This window comes from Pagrus pagrus (genome assembly GCF_965226575.1).
Source record: "Pagrus pagrus genome assembly, chromosome: 12".
Taxonomy (NCBI): domain Eukaryota; kingdom Metazoa; phylum Chordata; class Actinopteri; order Spariformes; family Sparidae; genus Pagrus; species Pagrus pagrus.
Genome location: NC_140196.1, coordinates 20,698,077 through 20,721,152, shown reverse-complemented (window position 1 = coordinate 20,721,152; position 23,076 = coordinate 20,698,077). Strand labels below are relative to the sequence as shown.

The 23,076-nt window shown below is 41.4% G+C and overlaps 1 protein-coding gene across 1 annotated transcript in view; it reads right to left on the bottom strand.

Annotated features, from left to right (window-relative positions):
• The window catches only part of gpr158b (G protein-coupled receptor 158b), a 73,984-nt gene that overhangs the window by 47,339 nt on the left and 3,569 nt on the right, over positions 1-23,076 (bottom strand). The window contains exon 2 of the mRNA XM_084368655.1: positions 15,930-16,035. Coding sequence (XP_084224781.1) covers positions 15,930-16,035 — 106 coding nt within the window. The remainder of the gene's footprint in view (positions 1-15,929; positions 16,036-23,076) is intronic.

Genomic DNA, 23,076 nt, shown 5'->3' with positions numbered 1-23,076 from the left:
TTCACATAAGCTGTTTTCCTTTGTCCTGACATGCCAGATGGTTTGTTACATAGAAGCATCCAGCTAGAAACTGTTTGAAAAGGGCAGGGCCTTTCAAAATATGCTTGGCAGGTTATTGGAGGAACCGTCTGTCTATAATCGTCTATCACAAGCTCAATTCTACCAATCGGATCAACAGCAAGAGAGTGGTACCACCAGCAAAGCCAGTTAGAAAATTAAACTTTAACCGAAGCCACTTGAGAGAAGAGAGTGAAAGCATCTTTTTTTTCCATCAGTGCCGTTCTTTCCTCTTCTTTCAATGAAATGCACTCATCAGTTCTGATATAACTGGAACAGTCTCCAGTAGTTCTTCATAGGACGCTGATGGGCACAACCACTGTGTGTTAGGCCACAAGTGCATAGCTTGAAGCTTGAATCCTTCAGCTGCCTCGCAAGGTAAGTTCTCCCAAACTTCCGGTCTTTATGCAAAGTTAAGTTTACCTCCTCCTGAGTCTACCTCTGCCTCCGGCTATATTAATGCTGCATCAGTGGCGCCAACTTGGGTTAAACACTAAGGGGAAAAAAAATGCAGGTAAGGTTTGATGACTTGACGTTGGGAGGAGACTCTGCACACTCCAATTGTCATCTACAGTATAGGTAGGAAAGGGTTTCAGTGTTTCTGCTAGTCAAGTTTTGTCACCACATGCAAAATAAAATCACAAAAAGAATTAAACATTCCGCGATCAATCACTTTTGTTGCACTACACACAGGAGCCAGATTTCTTAATTAGCTTGACTGCATATGTTACATTTCTAGGTAACATAGGTCTTTATTTTCTGAAGTGAAAGCGCTCTGTATGCTAAAGCTTCCCCTGAACTTTTGCTCAGATCAGTTGTTTTATAAGCTGACAAACAGCCCCAAACCTCTAAACTGGGAAGCAGCAGCACGAGGGCAGGGCTGTACAGGGTATAACAGAATAAACAGCAAATCATTGCTCCAGTGTTGCACCAGTGAAGACAAGCAGGCCTGGGAGTTATGATGCACGTTTCTTTCGGATGAAAGAATGCGAGCTTTACACCTCCGAGACTTCTCCTCTTGATTTTTGCATTTTTCTTTTGAGGTATTGGCTGACTGAAGTTGGCAGGTACTGCTCTAACATGTGAACTGTGTCAGACGGGGACCCTTTAAGCTATTTTGGGTTTTTGTTGGAATAAAATTCAACAGCCAAAAAACTAGGTAAAAATACAAGCATAATGATTGTACAATGATCATAATATGAGTGAGGTTTTTGTGTATTTCAGCCGTTTTGTTTCAATAGTGAACATATCTGCCTCATTTTCAGCCCTTCCTTATGTAACAGGAGAAATCCAAGCAGAATGGCCTTTCCAAGGGATAAATGTCATCAGTAGCCCTCTTAATAAAGATCCAGTGTGCCAATTATGTTTTACATTCACAGCCATTGTGAAGCTACTGTACAATATGTCTATATAGATAGAAAGATTCTGCACATCATAATCAAACACAGCAAAAAGAGGATATATAAGGGCCTTTAAAGCAAGGTTTTGAAATATTTGTTGCATTTCCATGACATTAAAAGCACATTATACAAACTTATGGACAGCTGTTACAGTAGCATTGGGTAATTCATGGTTATCTTATCTACCCAGTGACTTTAACTGGCACTGGGAACATTGTAATGTACAAGAAACCATCTTTTGAGCCATAATGAAACAAGACTAAGAGTCTACAGCCACATTAAAAGCTCTGTGAAGCTATAGTAACAGTGGTACTTTGAGCTTAGTGCTAACATTATCATGCTAGCATATTTACGATGACAATGTCACATGGTCATTAGCAGGCAATATTTGCCATGTTTTTCTTATCTTAGTTTAGCAAGTAAGCATTTTACCTAGCATTAAAAATACTAATTAAAACTGCTCATGCTGGCGCTGGAGTCAACTATGTCCCTACTATGTCCCCTACATGTCTCTTGGTCCCTACGAGAGGCAAAGAAAACTGCTATATTTACATAAATTAAGTATACGTATGGTAACTTCTCTCTACGTTATGTTATGCCATGTCATGTCATGTCATGTCATGTTATGTTATGTTATGCCATGTCATGCTATGTCATATTATGTTATGTTATGCTATGTTATGTTATGCTCTGTCATCTTATGTCATATTATTTAATGTCATGTTATGTTATGTTATGTTATGTTATGTTATGTTATGTTATGCCATGCCATGCCATGCCATGTTATGTCATGTTATGTTACGTTATGCTACGTTACATTATGTTATGTTATGTCATGTTATGTCAGGTTATGTTACGTTATGCTACGTTACATTATGTTATGCTATGTTATGCTGCGTTACATTGTTATGTTATGTTATGTTATGTTATGTTATGCCATGCCATGCCATGTTGTTATGTCATGTTATGTTACGTTATGCTGTTACATTATGTTATGTTATGTTATGTTATGTTATGTTATGCCATGCCATGCCATGCTATGTTGTCATGTTATGTTACGTTATGCTACGTTACATTATGTTATGTTATGTCATGTTATGTCATCTTATGTTACTATAGGTCATATTATGTTATGTTACGCTGTGTAATATGTATATGTACATGCCATGTTATGTTATGTTATATCATGTTATGTCATGTTATGTTACGTTATGCTGTTACATTATGTTATGTTATGTTATGTTATGTTATGTTGTGTAATGTAATGTTATGTTATGCCATGCCATGTTATGTCATGTTATGTTACGTTATGCCATGTTATGTTATATCATGTTATGTCATCTTATGTTACTATAGGTCATATTATGTTATGTTACGTTGTGTGATATGTATATGTGATGCTATTACATCAACAAACATTCAGCTTTAAGTGACTAAATCTAGATTTGTTTTCCAAATCTGTGATTTATCCACTAAACTCTACAATTTGCATTCAAAACCTGAATGGTAACAGCAAGTATAAAAAAAAACAGAAAATAAGCCACATCAAGCTGCAGTTCCTCGACTACTGAAGCAAATCTTGGCATGTGTGTGTTTATTTGTGTGCGTATTCTCTCTAAGGAGATAAGCATACCTGTGAAATTAAAGTCTACAAAATACAGGTGGGGGTCACTGCTCTGAGCCGGAGCCTGATCATTTCTAATTCCTCCTACCTAGAATGAATCTGGGTCTTGGCCAGGATGTTTCTACCTCTGACTGGAGGAGCAGGTGGCGAGACGAGGACTCAGGCTCCCTGAGGGCCCCAAACACTGTTGGAGGCCAACTCTGAAACTTTCAACATCTGCTGCGAGGAAAAGATGAGAGGCGTAGATAGATAGATAGATAGATAGATAGATAGATAGATAGATAGACAATAAATACATACATACACACATAATGGCACAAATATGGCAAATTGAAGAACTGGCCGACCACAACCACACACACTCACGCTAATACAGACATAAACATTCCCCACCACCATTTGTTATGAAGTTATTTTCTGCTTACTCCAACGGAAGCGGAGACTCATTAAGATAAGACATACCCAGGGACACCGAGGTGGGCAAGGATGAAATATGATTCTTATTCCAGACCTTTATTGGGCTCTGTGCATCAGAACTGTTGCATTTATTAAACCTGTCCGTGCTATCGCAGCACGAGCAGCTTTGGCTTCCCAGGTGCGTTTAAAGCACAGCAAATAAGATTGTGGAGTAAGTTAGCCCACACGTCTTGAATATCGCCCCTAATTTCAACCTTGTATTAGAGGAGTAACATTGCTGTTTCCAACCTACCAACCTACATCTCTCAAAACTAGTTCAAGTACAGATCCCAATGCGTGTTATACCGAAAAACACGCATGTCGCACAGTAGATTGACAAGGATCATCAGGACAGGATTGATGTCACCCAGTAGCCCTGAACTGCTTCGCTAGCACACAGCTCCATATGTCGTCTATCACCAGCACTGCTTTTTCCAGCAAAATTATACACACCGATGCAGCAAAACACATACACACACACATACACACACACATATCTAGAGGCAGGGAGTATAACGGTGCCAAGGCCAGCCTCGTTTTTCCTCAGCCGCTATGAAAGCGCTATGAAACGGTCGTTTGACGTGTCTCAGTTTGATGAATCACCTTCATCAGACCGCAGGCTCAAAGTGTGAAAGTATTTTATAATTGCACCTTACTTTGGATGCAGCGGGGACGTTTAATTCCACTTCTTTCTTTTTTTTTTTATAACTCTTGATTGACAGGGTTCAAGGTTGCGTTGTCAATCACAGAAAGCGCCGAAAGACTTCTCTTTTCAGAGGGACACCCTGGGAAGGGGATGTTTCATTAAAGAGCCAAGACCTTATCCTTGTATTTTCTCAGACCTTGTATAGTTGATCAATGGCATTTGCTCATTAAAATGCAAATTTTGAGGGAGAGGATAATGTGGCATAAACATAATAATGTGGGTTATGGGTTACGCACGATGGCAGTGGTCTTATAGTTACCTAAAAAGGACACAAGTATCCTGTTTTCCTGAAACACAAATAGAAAACCCACAGAAAACCAGACTGATTAGTCATTTAGTTGTTTTTTGTTCGTTCATTTAGCCCGACATTGTCTGACCTGAGTTTGCACCCCCCAATCACCGGCTGCATTACTGCTCTCTGCTGTGCTTGTGCTTTGTGCTAACATTAGCCACGGGTGTCGTTGTCATCATTAACAGGATGTCACTCGAACTATCATAATGTGGGTAAACAACAAAGATGGCTATGGTTAATATTCACCATTGTCATGCTAGCATATTAGCACTGGGAAATTTTCACTGCACTTTATCCTCCATTCTTGTGCTACTAGCTAGCTCGCTACTAGCATAAGCAATATACCCACCTAGCCTTGTGTGCAATGAGTGCACAGGCAGAGTGCATGCAGGTACACAGGTAAACAGACAGGTAACCTATCCAATCTGTTTATAGGGGCTACATAAAAAGGATTGGATGGGCTTATTAGAGGCCTGCAACAGCCATAGATACTGGATTTGTTTTTTTTATTATTTTATTTGTCAGAGCATTTGATATATTAATTGTTGCCAGGATGAGATTTTCTACAAATATAACAAAAAAATGCTTCCAGAATCACTTTCCGACCCTAGCTTTAAGAGGACTGTCTTTGCAAAACAGCTCTACAGGACCTGTCCAACATTTACAGAGCTCCCAGCAAAACACTACACAACCATATAACATGATACCATCATGCAAAGTTCAAAACATCCCTCTCCTGAGAGTGAATACAATTCCTCCACAGACTGAAAATGAGTTATCTGTAACTTTCACATGGAGGCCGCCTCATGTTTGGACCGCAGCCGGCGGTACCTGTTTCAGTTTTCTCATCAAGCTATTTGATAAAAAGCTGTGAACACGACACCAAGATGGTAGTTGGCAAGAGAGAAAAGGAGAGAGAGAGAGACAGAGAGACAGAGAGAGAGAGAGCACTCTGCGTCCCTCAGAGATCTATAAATACACTGAAAGCATTAAACCCTAAAAGCATTACAATCACTCTGTCCCCTGGGCAGGGAATCTGCCTGCTGCTGTTTCACAAGACTACCAGCCACTGAAACAGTGGATGTCTGAGGAGAGGAGACCTTGGACTTAAGCCTGTCTGGAATTTCTCCATCAATGTAAGAGGCAAAAACAGCGATATATAGTCGGTTATTGATCGGTGGCTTGTTGCGGTTACAGTGCTGTGACTAGAGATAGAGTCACCAGGCTGGCTGAGCTGAGTGGCGCTGTTGGCTTCTCTGCATCCTGAAAGGACATTAGCTGAGAGAGAAGAGGTGATCGGATTGTAAATTCAGAAATTCGGGGCTGTGATTTAATATTTAGGTTTGTCAAAGGGGGAAAATGTTCAAAATGCCATCTCTGATTGTCTGTGGGGCCTTTGGAAATGTGCCAGGAGTGAAATTCAAGTCTCACTCCGCATTTTACGACTTATGAGATGAACCCTCAGCTTCCCCACGCAGGCATCAGGGTGGGTGGTCCCCAGCTCCCTGCATGGACTCGACTGGGAGGCCTCGCTCAATTAAGATCCAACTGCTGCCGCTGACTTGACAGGCTCTTACATTTTGCTGTGGCAGCCGCTGAGCTGCAGGCAACAGATTAGAGAGTGAATGGTGCTTCTCTGTGGAGGATGAATCCTCCCTGACGACTGTCCCTCTCTGCTGTCACTCCCCAGCCCTCCCTCCCTGCCTCGTCCTTCTCTCCATCCTATATGCATCCTTGTCCTTCTGTTCTCCTTCCTCACTTTCTGCTATACTGCATGCGTCATCAAGCTAATTAAAGATCAAAGAAGAAATATGACGGAAATATTGCCAGAAAATACTGCAGAGCCTATGCACTGACTACCTATGGTTTTATTTAAAAAACATTGAAATGTGGTATTATTAGGGCCCGAGCACTGACAGTGCGAAGGGCCCTAATACTAGGGGTACTACTGCATATGTGTAAAAAGTAGTATAGAGCTTTTTATCAGATTAAATGCAGCTTCCTCTGGAGCCACAAAAGGCTTTATACTACTTTTTTTCCCCGTATATGCAGTAGTACTCTGCAAGACGTGTAAACACACTTAATGTGTAAAATTGGTGGAGTTACCCTTTAGGAAAGATAGCCAAAATAGAAGCAGAGGTATCCTATGTTTTAGTGTGTTGTTTGGGTCAAGAAAAAACCTCAACTTTGCTTTATTGAAGAAGCCCAACTGTACCATTCAACAGCAACGCCCATTTCATCCTGTTTCATGGTTCTGAATGCCGGCAGGAAATCAAAGCTGGTAAGAGCAGGATTGAGGCGTTCCACAATGGATGTGCTACGTGCCTGGTTTAACAAGATTACACCCTGAGAATCATACAGAAAATCAAAAGCAAGAACATCATGACGGCAGAGGTGACTGTGACGGCTGTGCCTTGTGCCTCCAGGGGAGGGAGATTGTACCCTGAAGTGCCAAGTTGAACTGTACTAGGGTTGTCAAAGATGGAAGAACAATGGAGGAAGCTCAATGCTGGTTTTATGTTTATATATATTCATACCCCCAGTTTCTGGAGAAAATACACAGATTTCCCTTTGAAGAGTAAGTTCATTTGAATGTCAGATGTCAAAAATGATCCATGCCATTATATACACCTATCAACCAAAACATTAAAACGACTGACAGGTGAAGTAAATAACATCGATCAGTTTGTTACAATCAAACGTTCTGCTGGGAAGTCTTGGGTCCTTTGACACACACCACCCACCCAAACACAGCTGCAGACCAAGTTCGCCCCCTCATGGCAACGCAATTCCCAATGGTGACCCCCTCCAGCAGGACAATGTGCCCTGAAACACCACAAAAACTGCTCATAAATGGCCCAAGGAATGTGACAAAGAGCTCAAGGTGTTTACCTGGCCTCCAACTTCCCTAGATTCCAATCAGATTGAGCATCTGTGGGACCTCCTGGGACGAGTCCAATCAATGGAGGCCCCACAGTGGATCAGACATGGCTCTGACCCGATGAGGCATGTAAACAGGACCTCTAGGGTTGTCCTGGTCTCTGGCACCAGGGTGTTGGCAGTGGATCCTTTGGGTCCTGTGGGGAGCAACATAGGGTCTCCATGGATTGGACTTTTTCCAGCAGGGCCCAAGGATGTTCCTCTGGCCACTGAGCAGTTTTTGTGGTGTGGCAGTGCACATTGTCCTGTTGGATGGACATCTTTCATTGGGGGGTGAACTTGGCTGTATTTCGGTGAATATTCCTGTGAAGTAGGACCCAAGGTTTTCCAACAAAACATTTAATTGTAACAAGATGATAAATGTTAGTCGCCTCATCCATCATTGGTTTTAATGTTGCGGCTGCTTGGTGTATATTCCTCAAACTCTACAATGTGTTAATGTCCAATCAATAGTCTCGACTAATTGTTATTTGTAAAGCAGCATAGTAGTGTCACATTAAAATTCAGGTCAAGAACGTCTTGTCTTCAGAGGGTTGCACCATCAATAAATACTGTAATTTGATTAAAACAGAGATAGAGAAAGCCCTAGACGGTTGCTTACTGTATCTTTCCACTGAATGTTTTATCAAGGCATGATAAGTTATGGCAAAATTCCCTTTTTAATAAAAAAAGGTTGATGGTCAGTGCACTTGTATTGAGAACAACTGAACACTGTGAAACTAATATTTAATAACAGCTTCACAATCATGTTGACGCTACAGTGTCTTGTAATAGGGTGAATGGTGACACTCTGCCCCCCCATCACTTGTTTCTGCACTATGTGTCTTCAGTGAGAGGGTAGGATCACAGCATTACATACATGTTTACTTCAAGTCAACACATAATATTGCTTTGATGTCATGATTTTTGTCTGTAGTTAGCTCCTACATTATGTCTGACAAATGTTGCAGACCTGGGATTTGTATTTACGACAGTGGTGTTGCACTCCAAATCAGACAAAGTGTCAATTTCTACATGATGTTGCTTCAAGAAGTAGTTCCTAACCTGTAGTGAATGCATATAATTTCACCAAAATGATATATAACTGATAATATGAATATCTTGCTATTAATATTAACAAAGGTCAAGCCATGAAATCCGCATTAGCAAACTGTGCTGTGCTGCCTTTTTTTTTTTCAAATCATGCTACATTTTATAACCCGGACTTTGCTTCAGTCCCCATTAACCACCATCTTGTCAAAGTCTGCACACGACCCTCCGCATGTACGGTACAAGGAGAACCTGGCAGGTTGATTTATGCAAAAATAATCTGTGTACGTGAAAACCACAACATACAGATTGCAGTGTTCTACATGTCTTGCATGCGTGGGCCCATCTGAAAAGAAACACCTTAGTGTTACATCTTATGGAGGTGTGCAGGATCGCTCCTGGAGTCACAATGTGAAGTCATGCTCGGTTATGTATGTCCCCTTCAGCTGCCAGAAGAGAAACAGGTTTTTGACTGTAAAGCTTTACACACAAAAAGCCTCTTACATTTCCACAGCTGGAGGGTAAAGCTCCGTTCATCAAATTGAGAATGTTTTTACCTTGCATTGACCTTTTTTTATAATGCATCTTTCAATACAAACACTAACGGTCTCTTTGATGATGAAAAAGAGAAGAAAAATACTTAAACACACACACACACGCATTCTTTGCCAACTGGTGTACAGATGCAGCGAGTCTTGAAACACTTCAACCCAGCTTTAGCTGTAGAGCCTCGAACTCCCAGAGGAGAGACGGAGAGCCTCTGGCAGAACAAAACAGAAACGAGGAGAAGTGAAACAGGAAAAGACAGAGCAGAACAGGTTCTTTTCTGTCTCTTCTGCTCCTCAAGTCGCCTTTTTTTTTTTTTTTTTTTTAAACCAGCAAGAGATAAGGCAGGTAAAAAAAAAACAGGTAGTGCAAGTATCTACTTTCCTGACAAATACAGACCGACACATCTTAGAAGAAAACCCCAAAATCCAGCGTATTCCTTCTACATAAATATCCATTACTGCTAAAATTCTGCAGGCGATGTCCTATTCTGCTGGGTATCCCTTTCCCTATATACTGTATTTAAAGTGACTTTAAGACTTTTGAAGTTTAAATCCTCCTCTTTGCCGCAATGTGCCAGAGACGATAAGGATTGCAAAAGCACAGTAATGCTGGGACAAATATTCAAGTTATGTCCCTTTTTTCACCCCGTATATACAGCCCGAGTCTGCAGAGCCAGCCTGGCTCCTTGCAGCCGGGCCGAGTGGTGCCACATGTGTCCAGGTAATTAATTTTTCAGAATAAAGGGGCTCACACATTACTGTGAACATCAGCCGAGCTGCAGAGAGAAATGCAGCTTTATGTGGTCTGTCAGACGGTGCTTCCTGTGTCTGAATAAAGGTAAATCCACAAATTAGGTGCAACAATAACAGCCGGGTTCACCAATTAATGCCGAGGAGGATGCTGCTACATCATTTAAAGCAGTAGAAGAGGACGAGGAGCATTTCTCAATTATAACTTGGTCAGTTCAAATGATGATTTAACATTTGTGCCTGACAAAAGGAAGAGAATGGCATGTTGACAGATGGAGGTATAATTTCTGGCTTGTCTTCCTGCCATCCTCAGATGAGGTAATTGGTTTCGAGAAGATGGAGACGGCATAGAGTCACGGGTCAGGGTGATGGAAAAGGCGAAACTGGGATAGGAGAGAGTAAACGAGAGGCGAGAAGGGAGTGACAGCCAAAGATAGAGAGAAATTTGGGAGAGTGTGAATAGCCATGGAAACAGAGAGTGTGGAAAAGAGCAGGAAAAGGAGAAGAGGAAGTGTGGCTGATCGAGGAGAGGAGAGACAGAGGGGGTAACCCTCCTTGGCTGTCACAGCAGTTTACACTCATTAGCAGAGCTGTGCCTTTGAAGCTCTTTATCTCCAGCGGCACGTTTCACAGACACACACACACACACACACACACACACACACACACACAGATAGAGAGAGGAGAGAGATGATGCTTACTTAAATTTACAAAACACACAAAGAAAAAAAAACATATAAACATCAGATGAATCCAGTCACAAATCACCCACACTAATTACTCTCCAAGTCCAATTATATAAGCAGCGGTTCCTTTACGTAAGATGCTTCCCCTATGACTGACTATCCATAATGCATTAAGTCTTGTATTTGGTTCACAGTGACACATCCTACCTTCCTCCACAGTCTCGCTGTATCTGGGCAGACCAGGATAAAGGCCAAGAAGAAGAAGAAGAAGAAGAAGCAAAAGGATGCTCAACCATAATACAGCAAAAAAAACAATTAGCTGACCGAAGTTCCCTTAAGATCTAAAAAGGATCACTGATCAACAATTTTTATATTCATGTCAGATCAAATGTCAGTGAATGTGTAAATAATAATGACAAACCCACAGAGAAATAGAATGAGAATGTCCCATCAGCTCTGGAGTTTTTTTTAGCCCTTTAATTTGACTTTGCGTTATCTCAGCAGAACTATAAGAACAGGAAAACCTTCACAAGAAGGTTACCCGCACTGCTAGTCCTGTTATCACACCTTTTAAGTAGCCTTAATTGCAACAAGATACGGTGTATAGTTCCTTTTAAATTAGCTGTATCAATTGCATTAGAGTTAAAGTAACATTATGTTGAAATTGGCATTTTGTGCGATTTGGCGCCCCCCACAGTCTCTGAGTGCAACACTACTGTCGTAAATACAAATCCCAGTAACAATGTTATGTTGAAGTAAACATGTATGTAACGCTGTGATCGTACCCTCTTACTGAAGCTACATAATGCAGAAACAAGTGATGGGGGGCGGAGTGGCTGAGACAGAGACACCATTCACCCTGTTACAAGACACTGAACATCAAAATAATTTGGAAGCTGTTATTATAAGGAGAAAAAGTTACATAATGTTGCTTTAAACATGATTTTTACCACGAGTGAATGTGGCTCTGCAGCCATTTTGCAAAAGTAAAACTCTTATTATAATTATTGCTAATGTTGTTACATGTGCGTCTGATGTGTAAATAGACGACAGTTTGCTAGCATTAGTGTTTAAAGCGTGTAGTGCTGCCCCCAAGTGGCCAAAAAAAAATTCGTGCAGGTTTTGAGGGCAAAAAAGTGATCCTCACTATGTTGGAAGAGCAGTTCCCCTTAGTCCCATAAGTGGATATTTATTATCTTGTGCACACAAGACAGTAACTCGTGTAACTTTAAGCATGTCAGCTGTCTTGGATTGGTCACATCCATACAGCTTTAAAAGATTATGATATACATATTTTTCAGTGTTCAGGAGCAGAATCAGTATCTAAAAGGAAAGAATGGTGTCAGAACATCTCTACTAAAATCACTCTATTCTATTAAAGATGATAAAGACGGAGCGTTGAATAAAACTGACTGATCATCAGAGATACAATGAGAAGGGAGCTGTTGTAGTAATACTCCGTCACATTACTAGACACTGTCTCCTTATTATCTTTCTCTCTGAGACAGAGCCTCAGGGTGCGTTTGTACTTGATGGGGAAAGCAATGAGCCTCACGTCGGCTTTCCACAGCCCATTTCCCAAAAAATATATTTAACGGGATTTAGAAATGAACTGTTTTTTAATAAGGACTTTGGGACAAAAAGCAATTCTTTTCTACTTGGTCCATGATAACAAGCTAAAACAACACTTTCTCTTATTTTTAATAAAGTTTTACCTAGTGTAGTATTGTGTGTGTGTGTGTGTGTGTGTGTGTGTGTGTGTGTGTGTGTGTGTGTGGTGTACTGGGACACTGTTTTGGCACCCAAATCATATTTCATGGAGGCTTTTGACTGCATCGTTTTCAGACCTTAATTTGAAGAAGAAAATTGAGGTTAGGTCCCAAAAGTGTTACACCAAAGTACAGGCAACGGGGGCTGGCTGAAGAACAGCTCAAAACAATTCATTACAGCAAATAGGAACCAGCTGGGAGAAGAAACCAAAAGAGTGAACCATTACGAGAGAAACACCACAAAATAAGAAATGACGGGGGCGGAGAGGAAACAAGACACTGAACATTTCATATCCAAAATATGAAACATAATCAAAAATTCATATGGCACTGTGATCGGGAGTTCAAACAGACTCACTGATAGGGGGATATATACTGTTTATCAATCAATTTTCTGACTAATCCATATAATACTAGTCAAGCAAACTGCTTGTATTTCCACTTGTCTAATGGTATTAAAGTCATTCTTTCCACTCGACACTCATTCTCACCTCCCATTATATTGGATGTGATCACCTTCACAGCATGAATGGCTGAAAAGGTCACATGAGACGTTGGAGCCACATTTTGATCTCCTGATCATGGCTAGAAATTAATTTTAAAAATAATAGTGCAGACTTAAACCAACTACGTAAATCATACAGAGGGCAAAATTATCGTTGCAATAATTGAATTATCGTACATCTGGCAAAGCTGGTGGTCTGTCAGTTAGCCCAGCACTTTGTTTCAAACTTCATGGAGTTTTTATCTGCTATCTTCTCTTTACACATGCAGTGGACATCTGTAATACGTCTAAATTAAATCTACAAGAAAAGTCAATTCCTATTGTTGATTTCATTACAAAATGAAATTACCCCTGGAAGGACCAGATTGATGACGCTGTTAGGAACAGACTTTCATGGTCAATACTTGTCTCCTCTAACAAAACATTTGTGATTAATGTATATAATTCGATGTTGTTTACTGAGTCTTAATTCCTGCTTCCAACATCCCTACATCTGAAACAGCAAGAGACAAACAACACTGATGATTCAAGATGGCACTGAATCACTCACTGCCGCTTGACCAAATATGGTGTTTGTGGAAATTCATCAAAAGAGGAGAGCGATGCGGGATGAGCTCGGTAATGATCTGCTGAAGACGTCCTCTCATCATGTTTCATGTTCAGGGTTCATTTTAATATATTAAGAGCAGAGGGAAAAGTCTTTGCGCATTCACATAAATGAACCCAATATTAACAAACACACACACAGGAGACACCTCGGATAATTCAAAGTATTTCCATGAAAGTGATCTTATATAGAGAGGCTGGAATGGCCTTGGTAACTAAATGGCTGACTGTGCCCACTACTGTGATGATAATAAAAAGCCACCACGCACACCATCTGCACACAGAGCTCATACAGATCTAAGCAGAAGAGCTACAGTACTCTAATCAGCACCATTCAGAGTTTACCAGCGAGCAGTCACAAGAGAGCCTCTTATAAAGCTGGAACAATGCGGAGGAAACAGCGCAACAGATCAAGACGAACAGGGAGACCCCCCGTGTCTCCTCTGTAGTTTCCCCCCCATGACAGACTGAGAAGGGGGAGGAACACAGACAAAGAGCATTGGTCAATTATTCACCACATCTTGCTGCAATCCATTACACTGCATTTATAATACATCATATGGCCAGCGACATGCCACGCAAGCCTGAGCAGCTCCTCTCCCGTGCTGGAGTCAGGGAGGCTTCCTGCAATACATCACATAAAACTAACGCATTGGCACTGACATGAGCAAGGCAGGGAACGCACAGGCGGGACCACACACTGACAAAGACACACACACACACACACACACACACACACACACACACATATACGCATCGGCACAGTAACAGATACAAACATGATGTATGGCTGCTGCCAGTTCCATCACAGCGGTCACACAGGTAAAAACACTGTACCATGGAGAAGACGCTTACAGACGTGTCACCATCGTCACCCCTCACCATCACAGACAAGGAGCCTGCAGCAAACTCAATGACGTCTACAGACTCTGGACTACTGTCTGGGGTTTTGTCTTCTCAGACAATTTATCACGCAATGATGAGAACAATTCTCGAGTGACTTTTGATGAGCTATGCCAGAGTCGTGGCTCTATGCATGACAATGTTAGTCTGTCAGTCCATCACTTTGGTCCAGACTGAAATATCTTTAACTATTGAACGGCTTGCCATGAAATTACTGGGTGGATTGGCACAAAAGGTACAGACAGTAATGGACCAGACTGACGGAGGTTGACAATAACGAAATGTTGTCATGAAATGTGGTTCGGACGGACATTCACATCCTCTAACCCCTAAATTCCACCAGATCCGTGTTCGGTCCATCTCTGGTCCACCACGGCAGCGGAGCTGATAGGTTTCACTCTAATCTATGTGTGTACTTCCACTGGCTCCACTGCATTGTGTATCTACTTCATTGCAGCTCCGGTAGTCCAGACCCTTCCATAGCAGATACGCAAGGCTTCTATTTTTGCCGGATGCTGGAGCACGGCGCATCAATTCAGACAAATTCATCACACAGACTGAAACAACATCATAACGTCCGGTTAATCCTCAGAATATAATGCTCCGTGTTGACACCAGCACAAAAATCTCAAAAAAGAGACAAATCCAAGCAAATCCACCCTTCTTCTAATCCTTGTTTTGGGAACACTAAGCTTTTGTCTGTTTGTTGTTGTGTTTATAACACATACAAATATCATTGCGACTGCATGTGATTCTGTAAATACCGCAGGAACTCCTCGGTCTCGCCACTCCAGCTGTCTGGCAGTGCTGCACCGTGCTGCACTCAAAATGGAACCGGTGGGTGTTGACGGAGCACCGAGCAAAACCGTAGTGGAGCACATGTAACCAGTGGAATTTGTGGGTAAGGGTGAATTTTAGTTACTTCAGTGATTGCTTAACGGTGATGGCTCCAGACTGACTTTTTACACTGGTTGCACTGGTTTGCTTCGCCTTTTCATTTAGGCGCAGCAGCAGGTACATTTACATAATTTCTCCCAATTTCTTTCTCATGTAAATGAAGTGCTTGACAAACTCAAATAAGTCATTCAACCTCAAATAGTATTGTTCAATGACTTGATGTTTGTTAAATGATGTCTTATAGGCCACATACAGCATTTAGCTCCGAGCACTGCTGTGCCCACGTACAGCCTCACAGAGCTGCTATCAAGGCTGTAGACTGTTGAACGTTCCATAGATATTATGTTTCATACAATGTGGCTGAGTGAACCGACTTCAGAGCTTTACTCTTTCAGTTTTGGTCAATTAGCTGATGCTCTCAACCAGAGAGCCTTACAGTGAAGTCAAGGACACTTTGATAGGGAACATGGCTATAAGAGGAAATGGTAAGCAAGAATAATATCCAACAAGAAAGTCTCCTATCAAATGGCTCTAACTCATATATTACACTATTTTGTCAAAGTTTTTGTTTTTTTTCTCAGTTTTTAGCTTGATGCTCCGATTTCCCTTAATCACAGTGTCAAGTTTTAAAGGAAGTAATGAGCAGACTTAAGAGTTTACAGCTGAAACAAATGACAATAAACAGCAATCCAGAATGACAAAATAGACAAGTGAAGTGAAACGAGAGCATTTTGATCATGATCAGAGCAGAGGAGACTCACTTCCATGCTGGTGAGATTACAGCGGTGAGTCCCAGCGAACCAGCCACTGGTGGAGCACTGGTCAATGTCCACGTCCTGCAGGTTCACATCCACACGAACCACACCCCTGTCGGAGAGAGAGGAGGAAGGACATAAATAAGGAGAAGAAGGAGAAGAGGGGTAGGGAGGAAGGAGGAAAGTGGAATTATGTGTGAGGGAGGAGATGGTGCAAAGATAGAGCGGCGAAGAGATAAATGAATGGAAATTATAAGGAAGTAAAATGAAGTGAGAGGGGAAATTAAAGAAAGTGAAAATTGAAAATGCCGATTCAGTAGATTGGAATAAATGATAACAAAGAAAAGAAGTAAATACATTTCATGGGAGTGAAATAGAAGGGAAGGCGAGATTCAGTCAGATAAGGAAAGAGAAGGGGGGAAAAGGTGATAAAATTGTATGAGGTTAACCAAATTGGTTGGAGGAAGCGGAGGTAGAGAAGGCCAGAGTGAAAGTGATGAAAATTAAAAAGAGCAGGAAGAGCGATGCTCAGGGGAAGTAAGGTCAAGGGTGAGAGAAGCAGGGAAATGTGGGTGGTAATTGAGAGGAATGAATGAAATAGATTGAAAGCGGGAAAGAAATTAAGAGTGACGGGAGCGAAAGATAAAGAGAGAGGTGAAGAAGAAAGTAACAGAAGCACGGTTGAAGTTTTAACAAATACCTGCACAACGAGGTTATACTATTTCCTGCTGGAGATGCACTTTAAAGTTGAAGGTTATATTGTTTTGTTCAGAAAAGGACACATAATATCAAGCTGTCTCGTGCTTTCTCCTTACTTCTATATAATAAAGCCTTCACTTGCCCTCATTCTCTTCATTCTTAACTCTCATCCTCTATGCTTAACCCGTTTAATCCCACCGGCAACAATTGTTGCCACTCTTTTTTTTTTACTTCTGGAAGCTCTAAAAAGTGCTGTTTTGCTTTTGGCAGCTAATGCAAGTTTTTAAATGAAAGAATATGTTGTCTCCTCTAATTTGTACCAATGTCATGTAACTAGTGTGAATGGTCACATGACCAGGCCTCTTCACTTCCTGTTTGCACCGCTGGCGGGAAATGTCTGCCTCAAACTTGTACAACAGGAAGTAATTAAAATACCTTAATTAACAGATATAAGTGAAATATTTTGCACATATATTATTTAAAGGGTCTACTACTGATATATAATGAGAATTATATGCCTGCATAAATCTTTTGATCATAAAATGAGTAAATGTAACCACGGCAACATTTGTTGCCGCTAGCATAACACATAGTCATCACGTTATGCTAGGTGTCAAAAGTTTTAGCTGTTTATTCTATTTTTCCTATGTTTTTCTATACACACCTTAAAACTATCGGAGGTTTTGGATCTTCTAGACTTAAAAGAACCCCAAAGTGAGTTGTGCTACATAACAGTCATTCCTACAGTTGAAAAAGATGCAATTGAAAGTGACTGTGATAGTGACTGCTCAGATAGAGAGTACCAAGGCGAAACAGGCCTGCTAGACTGCTGAATGGTGAAGCATCTGGAGGATGAGAAAGCTTTTAACCTGATAAATCCAGAACTACCCCCAGAACCCTCCCTGCCCCCACAACTCCCCCACTCCCTCATCTCTCACTCCGGCAGCATTTGGTGTTGAAGAAAACCCATTGCAGCTTGTTGGTGAATGGGGACTTCCAGTCCGAAACCCCTCCACTCTGAAATAACACTGTTCCGAATCCGACTTTCAAGTTCCAATTACTTCCCAATAGGGTTAGGGTTAGAGTCAGGGGTACTCCAATAGCCTTTTCGGAATAGCGGGCTCTTTAGAAAAAATGGGAAACCACACCATTACGAAGAATGGAAGTCTATTTTCGGAACAGCAGGGTTTCGGAAAGGCAGGGTGTAACCTTGGTGAATCTCCCACAGTGTCCAGCCAGAAACCCAGAACACTAACCAGAAAAAGATGATGCCCTGAGGAAAATGAGATCCCCAATCAAAAAAGAACCCAGAAAAAAAGATCACAACGCCCAGCCACATCCGGTATACCAGATTTTGTGACCTATGGTTCAACTACAGCAGATTGCATAAAACAAACTAAATCTGACCCTGTTGATTTGTTCCTTTTGATATATCCTCCTACTCTGAGGGAGCTCACTGTTGAGATGTCAAACCTCTACTCAAACCAAAGGGAAGGCACTTGATCTGAGCATGGATGAGTTGCTGGTTTTTATGGGGTTCTGCTCGCATATGGCTACAGTTCAGTACCACGGAGGCACATGTATTGGCCATATGACCCTGATGTCTACAATGAAGCCATCTCAAATGCAATAAGAAGGAACCGCTTTGACGAGATAATTGATTTCATTTTTTACAAACTAATATCAGTTCTTATTTTGTAAGTTCAAACACACTTAGCTCTACGGTTATTTAACCGTTTTTATGAGACTATGAAATACAGTAATTGTTTTTTATGTCCTTGGTAGTTCCCTTCAGTATGCATTGAAATGATATCTAAAAGTATCTAATAAAGTTCTAAACACATTTGTAACCATGCCTAGTTATAATATGTTACTCATGTTCATGTTATTTTTATTCTCTACATGTGTAAATAAGTCAAATTGAAGAATTTGTGTAAATTTAGACTATGCGGTTTCCCACCGGCAACAATTGTTGCCGAGTATAAAACCTACATTTTCACTAACATAACCAACATGAAATGAAAAAATTCATACATATTATATGTTAGGGAGGTCTAAGGAGTGAAATGCATGCACTTATTTTGCAGGGAAAAATTTGGGATTAAACGGGTTAAGTACTAACAGTGCTAATTTAACAGAGGATCATTTCTCAAGTCCGATCTGGACAACATTTGGATGCAGTTAGTGGTGTCGGTGTCACGACCGCTGCCCGAGGAGCTGACTCTGGAGCTGTCCCGAGTGTGTGCTAATCATTGTGCCAGCTGGCTGAAACCTCTCTGGCATACCATGCTGTCAGTGAAAAGAGCTCAATTTGGAGCACAGTGGAGCATCAGAGCAGCTAAAGAGACACATATTTTACTCAGGGGGAGGTGGAGACCAAAACAGAGCTGAAGGAGAGATTATTGGGCTCTGCCTCGCCAGGTGCCCAGAAACGCGACCCCATATGAACGCCACTTTGTGCTCCATGTGCTGGACTGTACTGCATAACTCGGAGAGATGTTGGTGAAAGCAAGGCAAGGCAGGTTTATTTGTATAGCACAATTCAGACACAAGGCAACTCAAAGTGCTTTACAGGGGCATAAAATCACATTAAAAGACGTAGGAAGACATCAAGAAACAAAACGTTAAAACAAGTAATAGGTTTAAAAGAGACACGACTAAAGAATAAAAGTCACAGTGCAGTTCAAAGCCTTAAAATGCTTCAATGAAGGTTCTCAGTCATCCAGGTCATGGTAATTCTAGGTGCTGTACCGTAGGCAGCTGGATGTGTTTCAGTTCCTTGAAGATGTTTCATCTCTCATCCAAGAGGCTTCTTCAGCTCTAACTAACTGGAGGGGAGCTGCAGGCTTTTAAACTCTGTGTGGGAGTGTCCTCACAGAGTCGTGACATATGTGAACTCTTGCTAGGTGAGCCCAGGTGTGAATGGTTGTTAAGCTGTGTAGGGAGGGAGCTCAGTACTGCATTGTAGGTGGGTGATAAGTAATGTCGTAGGCCACCTCCTCTGTTCAAAGACGGTTGTTCCGGTCTGACACAGATGGATTCTTTTATTCCTCTTTCAAACCATCTGCCTTCTCTTGCCAATATGTTTACATTGTTGTCCTCAAAGGAATTATTTTTCTCCTTCAGATGTCAGTAATGTAGTTTATGCTGTTCAGTGCAGCCATGACTGCACAGATTTCTACATTGGGGAGACAAAACAACCTCTCCATAAGCGAATGGCACCTATCTCAAACTGGAACGACCGTCTTTGAACAGAGGAGGTGGCGCATGACATTACTTACTTACTGAGTTCCCTCCCCAGACAGCTAGCCTTGATTTACATTGATGTAAATGGGGTGGACAAAATAATAGAAACACTTCCTTTTTTGAAAAGATTTTTCAAAATGATCAGAGAAATTATTGCAGGACTGTTGCATAAGACTGTATTAGTTTTAGCTACAGAACTCGCAGCGGAGTCCAGCATCAGTTTTAGAAAAATGTCAAGTAAATAGTGCATTTCTTGGGGATTATTCTCAGTGAAGATTAAAGGATAAATGTACCCAAAAATAAAGATTCAGTCATTATCTACTCATCCTCAAGCTGATGGAAAGGCAGGTTAAGTTACGTAGCTTCACAGCAACATTTTTGTAGTTTCACAGCAAAACAGCGTTGAAGCATTCTCCTAAACAACTGAAGCAGATGGGGACTTTAAAAAATGACAGAATAAATAATAAAATGGCTCCATGCAGCTAATCCGGCGTAATCCAAGTCTCCAGAAGCCCCGAGATCAGTAATTAATTTGAAAAGGAAACGTTATTTACACCATTTTTTAAGATGAAATCTTCATTCTACTGCAAAGCTAAAAGCTAAAAGTGAGCACCGCGTTTAAAGCTCGTCCATGAGCTTGTCCGCACAATGAGGGATCAATACATTTCGGATCTCAGGACTCCCAGAGTCTTGGATTATGCTGGACGAGCTTCCTGTCAACATTTTTTGGGGGGGGAGAAGGTTTTAAAAATAAGTCCCCATCTACTTCAGTTGTTTAGGAAGAGGCCATTTGCTGTAAAGCTCCAGAAATGATTTGTGGACCACGAAAACTTTCACCAACTTTCCATCAGCATGTTGGTAAATAGATGACTGAATTTGCTTGTTTTGAACTTGTCCTTTAATACAGATTTGGTGAGGCTTAAGTGAGCGACAATGTAGGGTATTTGCGATTGACTCCAAATAAACTATAGTGCCCATGTGATGACAGACCATGTCAGCGAGAGTAACAGCGTGGAACAATGGAGCTCTGTCGACAGCCGAATAAGATGGATGAAGCTTTGGTGAAACAGAAAATACCTCTTTGAAAAATGAATTCATTGTGTTTTCAGGGGATTGGTTGACAATGGGAAATATATAGAAAATCACCACACATACATACCCTGGGCATTGATTTAGCCCAGCTTGTTTAGTTTCTTATGCCTGTGGCATCTGCAGACAGTCCTGGCAGCAGCTTGTCTTGTTTGTGTTTCGATATAAAGTTTTAAAAACAGTTATTGCACATGGAGTGAGCTCTCTGCCTTTGGGTGCTGCTCAGCAACAATGCAGACGTGGTGTTTCTCCTCCAAAGGTGAGAACAAGTCTCATGTTTTCTCTCTGCTCTCTTGTAGACCCAAACATCTCTGCAGGACATTGGTGCAGTTCTCAGTTCAATACATGGAGACTGCTGAGCTATGCAGTAGTGAACCATCACAGATGCACAGTGTGAAGTGAATAAGGTGAAATACTGTTCAGGGATGTGACTGCAGCACAGCACTGGAGGAAAAATGTGAAACCAGTGGAACCAAGTTCACTTGAGCTGTTGCAGTAGAGTCAAGCCAAGCTCGTCTCTCGTTCCCACGCGTAAAGCATGCTTAGTCTTCTCTGATTTATCATTATCATTTATCATTGTACAAGCTGAACATTCACATGCATTCTCCCTCTGTCGTCTTTCTCCCTCTCCTCTGTGGCTCTGTGGATGAGCCTGACACCCGTTACCTCCATCTGCCTGCTGGGAAGTGGAACAAACAAGCAGGGAATGAGAGCGAGGCTTCGGCCACTTCTCTCCTGCAGAACACAACCAGACAGAAAGAGAGGAGGCAAAGGTGCTGATACCTTTGAGCGACAGAGGGTGTGTGTGTGTGTGTGTGTGTGTGTGTGTGTGTGTGTGTGTGAGACTTGGTAGAGACTGAAAGCAGTAGACATAGCAGAAACATGTGATGGAGCGATCTGAGAAGCTCCAAATGCCCATTGTTCTAAAAATACACACTCTACCTGGAGTTTTTTGCCCCTAATATTTTAGTGTCAGGTTATGGTTGGTTAAGGGGGGTAGGGTATGTCATTTGGTGAAAGGCCAGAAAAATAGCTTAATAAGGGCAAAACCTTCAGCACCATGTTGAGGGCCAGCAGTGGCTGAGCCAAATGGACTTTTGGTCCAATGGGACATGTTTTTGGACTACGTGGGTTTGAAATAATAGGCCCAATGTGGATGTTGTGATTTATCCTCCCTCTTCTCTCTAGCAGCCATAGCCATGGCTTTCATGTCCACAGAGTTTTACATTTGACCTGGAAGGACAGTGAGAAAGGAAAAAGAAGTTGCTCCGAGGTAGAAAGTAGAAAATCATCTACACTAGCTTATGCCTTTCTGTCCAGAGCCAACCAACTTCCTATTTTAATAAATGTCATTAGAGGCCTGCGATGAGTGGAAGAATCCACGCAAATCGTTACACTGAATTAGAGTGTGTGTTTGTCCGCGACACACTCTGGTCTTAAACATTATGTTTCCTGCTAACTTGGCTCCCTCTGCTGACATCATAACTGTTGTCTGCTGACAAATGCCAAACTACATTAATTTAAGCCTGATGATCAGCCAGTCAGTTCTTGATAGTGGGGAGAGTAACAAGACAAAATAATTCCACCTTAAAGGGGCACTATGTAGTTTTTGGGGAATAAATTCAAATTCAGAATTTTAATATTTACAATATGAATGAGTTCGATTCGCTCTGTAGTTGTTAAGCTTTCATCCACAGCCTTTTTTAGGATTTTCCACATTTGGCTTTAGATTAGGCAAGACTGCTCCGCAAAAAGAGCTAGTAAGTGGACCTTGAGTAGCAGTTTTGTCAAAACTAGTAATTTCATTAGTAATTGACTTTTCAAGTGTACGTTCAAAGATGCAATATGTAAGAACTGGTCACCTGGTGAATTCAAACTCCAAAACAAAAGGTGACAGCATATCACCAGAGAAACCGCTACCTGCTGCTACCTGTATCCTCTTTATATTCTTCTTATCTGTTACTCTGGTGATATGCTGTCCTAGATTTGTCTGGAGTGACCTTTAACAGGTGGCTAACTCTTACATATTGCACCTTTAAGCCAACATGGCTGTGCTTTGGATAAATCACAACTCTTCTCACATTTCAACGGATCCATAGCTGACGCTGATAAAAACCCT